This window comes from Triticum aestivum, chromosome 2D (genome assembly GCF_018294505.1).
Source record: "Triticum aestivum cultivar Chinese Spring chromosome 2D, IWGSC CS RefSeq v2.1, whole genome shotgun sequence".
NCBI classification, from domain to species: domain Eukaryota; kingdom Viridiplantae; phylum Streptophyta; class Magnoliopsida; order Poales; family Poaceae; genus Triticum; species Triticum aestivum.
This window is the reverse complement of record NC_057799.1, coordinates 4520767-4529472: the sequence shown is the minus strand read 5'-3', so window position 1 is coordinate 4529472 and position 8706 is coordinate 4520767. Positions and strand designations below refer to the sequence as shown.

General features: G+C 46.9%; 1 protein-coding gene and 1 pseudogene across 1 annotated transcript; both read right to left on the bottom strand.

Moving 5' to 3' along the window:
• Positions 1-3042: 3042 nt before the first annotated feature.
• Positions 3043-5132, bottom strand: LOC123048149 (desmethyl-deoxy-podophyllotoxin synthase). Its single transcript, XM_044471304.1, has 3 exons — positions 4667-5132; positions 4100-4555; positions 3043-3981 (listed from the first exon to the last, which is right to left on the bottom strand). Exons 1-3 carry the CDS (start codon positions 5087-5089, stop codon positions 3358-3360), a joined length of 1503 nt encoding a protein of 500 aa, XP_044327239.1. The 5' UTR covers positions 5090-5132; the 3' UTR covers positions 3043-3357.
• Positions 5133-6800: 1668 nt separating this feature from the next.
• LOC123048148 (noroxomaritidine synthase 1-like) lies at positions 6801-8325 on the bottom strand (annotated as a pseudogene).
• Positions 8326-8706: the final 381 nt, after the last annotated feature.

The window sequence follows — 8706 nt, the reverse complement described above, 5'->3', positions numbered from 1 at the left end:
CCTTTCTGACTTCATTTGTTATTTTTCGTGCATTTACTGATTTTTTTCAGCTATAAGACCCTGAAATTGATAAACACTACAAATGAACTCTTAAAAGGGTGAAAGTTGGCATGGTATCATCATTTCACCCATATAGCATGTGCAAGAAAGTAGGGAGGCTTACGGCAAAAACTGGATGCACTTCGTGTACAAAACGGACAATCTCTTTCGAAGTATCAGAGTTTCATACGGAAACTCGTCTGTTACAAAGGGATTTCATTTTTTTGAACTTATTTGAACTCCATAGTTTTTCTGTGTTCAAAATGCACCATTCAGAGCCACATCATCAATTTTCAACCCTTTCTAACTTCATTTATTATTTTCATGCATTTACTGATTTTTTTCAGCTACAAGACCCTGAAATTGAAAAGCACTACAAATGAACGTGGATAGGTAAGTGACCAAATTAATAGTAGTTCATCATCACATTAAAACCAAAGTACATACATAGTTCAAATAGAACAACATATAGCTCTCCTGAGCATCTAGTTAAACCATACATTGAAACTATGTAAAACCTTTCAATGCAACAACAAATGCGATCATAATCACAACTAAGGTAACAATTGATCCAACGGCATAATGATACCGAGCCTCGGTATGAATGGCATATTTTCTAATCTTTCTAATCTTCAACCGCATTGCATCCATATTGATCTTGTGATCATCGACGACATCCGCAACATGCAACTCCAATATCATCTTCTCCTCCTCAATTTTTTTTATTTTTTCCTTCAAGTAATTGTGTTCTTCTTTAACTAAATTTAACCTCTCGACAATAGGGTGGTTGGAATTTCCGGTTCAACCACCTCGTATTAATAAAATCTATGTCACGTTGGTCGGCATAATTGTCATAAACAATAAATGAACCAAATAGTTATAAAAAGATAATATATACCACATCCGAATCATAGACAGGACGAGGGCCGACGGGGGCGGATACCAGAACCATCGCACTATATAATAACAAGGAATAATAAAAGTAAGTAAGAATTTTTTCTTTCAGAAAGAAGATAAGAACAAGAGGCTCACCACGGTGGTGCCGGCGACGAGATCGGCGCGGGCGATCGACGACGGTGAAGACGGGGACGGGACGTGACGGGCCGCTAAACCTAGAAAAATCTCGGGGAAAATGGAGCTCGGAGGTCGAGTTTCGAGAGAAGAAATATTAACTAGTGTGGCTCGGACATTTCATCGAACACCTCATGTGCATAGGAGGTGAGCTAGAGCACCCAAATGCCCTCCCCTTGCCGGCCAGCAAAAAACAGAGCAGTGTGGAGTGCTCTGCTCGCCGGCGATGGACTATATATAGGCAACTCATTTGTCCCGGTTCGTGGCTGGAACCGGGACTAATGGATGTGGGCGAGGAGCGAGGCCCATTGGTTTCGGTTCGTGCCTAGAACCGGGACAAATGGGTCCATACGAACCGGGACCAAAGCCCACGAGGCCCCAGCCGACCACCTGGGCTCACGGACCGAGACGAATGCCCCCATTGGTCCTGGTTCGTATAAGAATTGGGACCAATGGGCTGGCCAGGCCCGAACGAAAGCCCCTTTTTCTACTAGTGATTGAAGGTAGCACAGCGCTGGATTTCTCAAGCCGTCCACAACGCAGGACTGGACATCGTACAATGATCGTACTCATTCCATGCTTTTCTCCCGCTTTCAAGCTATAATATGCATGCCTTTTAGGATAAATAACTGAATTTTCCCTACCTTTGGATCAGAAATGAACCGCTGGATGTCTTCCTCCTCGTGTTTCTTGGCCGATGCAATGATCAGATGAATGTGTTTGAACCGCAGCCCTCTCTCACTCTCGGCTAGAGGTAGAAGAAGACACAAGACACAAAAAATTCCGGGCCGGCGCACGAACGCCACCGTGGGCGCACGCCCGCCCTAATCTTCTTTATCTTTTGAATGGCTACATGGCTGGCTCTGAATACCAATTGTTGGAACCGGCTAGCCCTAGCTCACCCTCAGCTCATCCTCTCTCTGGCACATACACAGGAAGAAGACAACATTGATTTCCGGCGACGAACGCCCCGGCGGTCACAATGCCATTTTTCTTTATAGCTGGACTAACCACCACGGGCTACAACCTTGGACGCACAACGCACGCGCTCTCATAACAAACTCAACCAGGAGGGATTTTATACTTGGCCGATGCATGCATGCACATCGCTGCCCACCTCCCCGATCTACGCACTATCCATCCGCTCAGCCCGGCCTCCACGACGCGCTCTACGCGTACGACCCGGCTGGCTATGAACGGAACGCTGCGGCCGTTTTGCTACTACTGCCAGCCTAACTACGACGGCTACGAGCACTTACACGCACGCCACACACACATACGCACACACGTATACTTGCCATGGCTTCTGCTGTCCAGCACGTCCCGCGCGCATCCGACGCGCCCGACGAGCCCGACACCACCAGTGCATCCCGCATGTCCCGCGCATATCCGACGCGCCCGACGAGCCCGACACCACTAGTGCATCCCGCACGTCCCGCATGAATCCGTCGCGCCTGACGAGCCCGACCACACACGCCTACACCACGGTACCGCCGCGCCCGACACGCCCGGCGCGCGCCCATACACGCGCACGACGCGTCCGACACTGGCGCCGCGGCTTATTCCAGCCAACAGATCGAATGGACCCAACGATCTCTCTCAACCAATGGGATTTCTTGGCCATACCTCGCCTCTGGCGAGCTTTTTCCCAAGCCCTCACCGACGATGCCTCGGTTGTCCGCGTCATCCCCATCCCCGTTGGGCCTCTGTTATACCTCGGACTCAACACCGCATGCGATACCACGACCAACCGCATCGTCCCAGCTTCAATTCGCTCCTGTCTTGGCCTTGCTGTGATTCGCCGCGCCGCATCCGTCTTCGGTCTCGTGCTACTCCCCTCTTGCTTATGTCTCTCATGATGTTTCCTCTATTTGAAATCGACTGATCACAATTTTTTTCTATTGCCTGTGGAATAGTAGTACGGATAAGTTAAAAGGTGAAATAATTTCATTTCAACGTGTGTAAAGGCCCATGCATAAAGTCAATGTCACACAAGTATTTGAGTGAGCTTCTCTTGCTTGACTGTATAGAAGTTCAACGTGAGACACATTTTTTATTCGAATATTCACCTGGGGGAGAGGTTCCCCACATGGATTTTCACTGAAAGGGGCCCAAAGACGGATGCATTACAAAGAAGAGGACCAAGGAAATCAACAGAAGGTTGGTCGAGAGAGCAGAGAGGGCAACTAGAGGAGGGAGCCTATGAGCGAGCCAATTCTTCCATGCGTCCCCAGCAGGTCCATGGATCTACGCAACTTTGGAGAGCACATATGGGGTTGCTCTAAGCTCTAAATCGAACTTTCTACGTACATTGATCCCGAACTTCTCAGACATGTCCAACGACCCCGGATTAGGCCCATCAGGGAACACCCAGTCAAAGTGGTGTAGAAGGTTTGCTAATGCGATCTCCACGGTTGATGTGCCGAACAACATTCCAGGACATTGCCGTCTCCCAGCCCCGAAAGGTGTGAACTCAAAATGTGTCCCCTTGTGATCTATGTTGCTCTCTTTGAACCTCTCTGGCTTAAATGCTTCAGGGGCATCCCAATATCTGCAATCCCGACAAATCACGAATATATTAACTTGTACATTGGTGCCCTCAGGAATTTTATATCCCATGATTTCGCAGTCTTCTCTTGCCCTTCGGGGGAGTAGAGGAGCGGGGGGATGCAACCTCAAGACCTCCTTGATCACCATTCTCATGTAGTGGAGGTCATGAAGGTCATTGTTATTTATGACAGATTGTTGCCCACCTACCACTTGTCGAACCTCTAGTTGTACCTTTCTCATATTTTCGGGATTTTTCAAGAGCTCTGACATAGCCCACTCCAATGTTATTCCAGAGGTCTTGGTGCCACCCGCGAACAAGTCCTGCGAACAATTGTTCTAGGTTATACTCACGTACATATTTAGCTTCAATAATGAAAAAATATAGATAAAACGTATATTTCCAACAAAGTGAGGAGAGGACATGGCAAACAATACTCACAAATATGATGACGCCTATTGCCTCTAAAGTTAGTGGATATGGCAAGGAGTCCTCCTTGTGCAGCCTGAGCAGCACGTCCAGCAAGTCCTCCTCGTCGTTGGAGCTGACTGCAGCGCGCATCTCCTTGCGTTTCTCAATGATGTTGGAGATGATGCACTGGATTCGTCCATAGCTCCTCCTCATCCGTCGCTCCCCGGAGCTCAGCAGCCGCACCAGCCGCGACGACGGGAATAGGTCTACGAGCGAGAAGCCTCCCACCAATGCGGTGACTTTTTCCAATTCCCGGAGGTACTCACCTTGCTGTGCGCACTTGCCTCCGAACACCGCCCGCGCAATGACATCGTTCATGAGTGCCGACAACTTCTCCGTGAGGTTGATAGTTGTGCCAATCGAGGTGGTGATGGAACTAAGGAGGTTGCTGACCTCCTCGGACCTGATGCCTTCCATACGCTTCACCTGTGTTAGAAACATATTGTCCACTTCTATCTATCAACACTCATGCTTTATCGCAAACTAGTTAGGTGCTGGCATTTTCCCCCAAAAAGATGGTGTATGCAAATTAATAACCTGCTTCGCGCTCAGGAGCTCCATGGTGCAGACCTTGCGCGCCTGGTGCCAGCGGTCGCTATAGGGGGCAAAGATGATGCCTATGCCGCTGCCATAACCTATGACGTCCAGTGTCACACCGCGCGGCCGCGAGGCGAACATGAGGTCCTTGCTCTTCATCACCACCTCCGCCATCTCCGCGCTCGAGACCACCACGGTGGGGACCTCACCGAGTCTGAGGAACATCAGTGGGCCATGCCGGCGAGATAGCTCCGCCATGATGCGGTGCGGGAGGACGCCGAATACGTGGTGGAGGCTGCCGATGATCGGTAGGGTCCATGGCCCGGGAGGCCGCAAATGCTTGTTGGGCTTGGGATGAAAAAACCAAAGGAGGAGTACTAGGGCTAGGGAAACGAAAGAAATGCTTGAAATTGTTACCTCCATGTCATGCAGCTGGGAGCTAGCTAGTAACCAGCCGCAAGTTTAGTACTAATCAGTCAGTTGACATTCAGTTTATACACGGATCATCCGTATTTATGGATCAGATATGCAGCACAGGACATGGGATTGGTTGGGATCTGGAAATCAAACTTACCTACTACACGTGAGGAGATGTATGCAAAACAACGGTGTATTTGGTTTAGGTACGAACTTTCATGAAAAATTCCATTCCATTCACTAAACAGTACAGTGTGTGGTTGAATGATACAACTTCCATTATTCCAAATGCAGTGGTTGAGGATAGCTTTATGGCAATTTTTTGTTAATCAAAAGGACAAAGTGCCGAGCACGAGGAAATAAATGCCTTAGAAAAATAACAGAGGCAAATTCGTTGCCTTTTCTTAATTGCTAGCTGGATGCCGGATGAGATCGCATCGATCGGCACAATTTAATATTCAAAACATTTGATTTATTAAGAGAGATGAGCACATGATGTGCACTGGTGCACTAAAAGCATGATCTGCACATCTATTCCGCCCTTTTGTATACTTTATTTATTTTTCCATATCTTCTCTTGTTATTTTATTTCATCCTTTAGCTTTTAAATATTTTGGGTTTTAGTTATCAGCTTGTTCGCTATTCACTGTTTTGTTATATTTCATTTTTTACTTCAACTAGCAGGGTGGCCCTCGTGCGAGGGCAGCATATTTAGTGTGTCAAAACTGTTTAAATAATAAACCAAGTTTTTTATACGATGCTACTACAAATGATATATTTTTATATACACCACAAATGTTATGATAAAGTTATATACATGAAAGAGGATATTTTGCATGAAAATGTAAGCCGAATTCCAATGAAAGATATTAGTCTTGTAAAAATATATTTGCCATTGGTGGATCACAACATAAGGTTCGATGAAGTGCTTATTCTGTAGGAATTGCATGATTTAAAGAGCACGCAAGGCTACAGGCTTCCTAGGAAGACCATAAAACAGTTTGTGATCAGGAAGAAAATAAAGTAATGGAATTGTTTCTTCCAGTTCAATTAAGATCTTCGCGTACTTGAACGCGAGTCTGTAGCCTCTTCGAAGCAGAAAAGTTCACTCTTATAGAAATTTGAAGACTCGAAAGATCCTCAAAGGCAAAGCATAGAATGAGCTTGAGGTTTCTTGCTTTATCCTGAAAGAAAATGGTGTCGTTCACATACTGTAGAATGGATAAACTATCTACTACTAAATGATGAATTACACCACTAATTTGTCCAGTCACTTTAGCGTGTTCAACAAGTATAGCGAGCATAACCGCTATGATGTTGAACTGGAGTATACCGGTGAGGTCTAGATGCTGGCAAGTTGTGTATTAGTTACCAGCCAAGATCTGAAGGAAGACTGTTCTTTCACCGATCAATTGGTTCCGTTATTCTGCTAGGCACCCGTACATGCAACTTTGAGCTGGTTGGGTCACTTCCAAGTACCAGCAACATGTCACATGTAGATAGTCGTATACAATATGGAGGAAACACCATGTCTCGATGCTTCTATACCGTGTCTCATACAGCACGAGTAAAAAATGGTAGTACATTGGTTGTTTTTCGTAAAAGAAATACAAATTTTGACGCATGCATGCCTTTATTATTCAACTATAATGTGGTTATGGGCAGTGTAAAACTGTCCTGGTGGTCGGCAAGTACATTTACATACAACGAGAGTCTATTACATTTCTCGCTTCTTCAACTTAACAATGAGCCCATTTTTCATCTCCAGTATAATGGACGGCTTAGGCTGGATGCTTTGCCCTTCCACCACCTTCACATCGAAGTTCCACACAGCTGTAGCAATGACAGTCTTCATTTGCATAAGTGCAATGTCCTTGCCGAGGCACATCCTCGGGCCAGCATTGAAGGCCAAGAACTTGTGAGATGGTATGTACCTCAGGTTGTTGTCATCATCTGAGAGCCACCTACGTGGGTTATAGTCGAAGCAGTCTTTACCCCACACACCCTCCATTCTCCCCATGGAGTGGACGGAAACAAAAATGGTGTCACCGGCATGCACCTCATGGCCACTCGGCATGATGTCATCTACGGCCACCTTCTTGAGCAAGACAGGCGCCGGTGGGTACAGTCTAAGAGTCTCATACAAAGTGGCTGTCAAATATACTAGAGATTTGGTCTCGTCTGGCTCAAAGATCACTGGGGTAGATGCCCCTAATGCTACTTTGCGTGATGCAATGGGTGAAAGTTCGTTGCGGATGATTGACACGATGTCAGGATTTTGGGCGAGGTCGCAGAAGATCCATGTTAGGGTTGTTGCAATTGTGTCCCTCGCAGCAAGCATGTAGCTAATGATAATCGCACGGAGCAAGTCAGCATTGGCGTAGTCTGGGTCTTCGAGGAAGGAAGAAATAATATCCACACTCTCTTGTTCCTTGCCATGTCCAAAACGACATGTGGTGATCTTCCTCTTTTGCATCATCTCCCCGATGATCTCTCGCAGCACCATGCGTGCCGTGTCGAGCTTTCTCTCAGAGCCGATGTTTAGCCACCTCATCAACTTCTAGCAATAAGCTGGCATCATGAGCCTAAAAAAGCCCACCTCCATCACCGTGTCCAGGGCAACCGCTGCGTCCATGGGCGGCATGTCTAAGGATAGGAGGCCAGGATCCACACCGAAGAGAGGCATAGCAGCCAGGTCAAACATAAGCCTCGACATCAATTCATGCATGTCGAATGAAGTGTCAGTGATCGCCATCCGAGTGAACAATGGGAGGAGGTTGTTGTCCACCTTGCCATAGAGGTAGACCGCCATACTGGAAATGATCCTCGGGCTGCTGAGGATGCTCTTGGCTTTGGCGCGTTGTTGGCGGCACGACTCGCCGTCGATGGTGAAGAGGCTGCCACCCATGATGTTGAAGATATCAGCGAATTCCGTGCCCTTGGGGAAGTTGGCGTGGTTCGTCGTCAAGATGTGCCGGGCGTTCGGAGGGTTGCATGTGATGAAGAAGCGCATCCCGGTCCCAGGTGGTCCATGCACCCTGAAGTTGTGGCCTGATCTGGCGAGGACCAGGGTGTAATAGTCATACAAGTTGTGGAGGTTGGCTATGAAGGAAGGGAACATGTGCAGCATTGGCCAGTTTGTGGGAAGCACTGGTGGGTTCTTTGATCTACAACTAGCCCTGAGATACAAGCAAATTGGAACAAGCAGAATGATCAATGTGGAGATGAACATAATTGGCATTGTTATCAGTAGTGTGCGATAATGCTATTAGTTAGATTTATTCTTCAATTAGCATGGCTATGGCTTCATATATAGACGCCTTCCCTCTCCACCATAGTGATACTACCTCAGTGCATTGGTAGTATACTTGCTAGTATTCTCAGTTAGCGTCAACATAACTCCAATCCATTGGGCTCAAAAGCAGGTGACAGTTGGCAGATTTGGCGATAAGTATGTGAAGTGCAGTACTTGATAACTTTCATTCCAAATTGGATCACTCCTTACATAGCTCATCGGGCTATACTTGAGTCTGGCAGTACTTGATAAGTGTCAACATAACTACATAACTACACTTCATTGGGCTCAAAAGCAGGTGGCAATTGGCAGATTTGGGGATAAATTT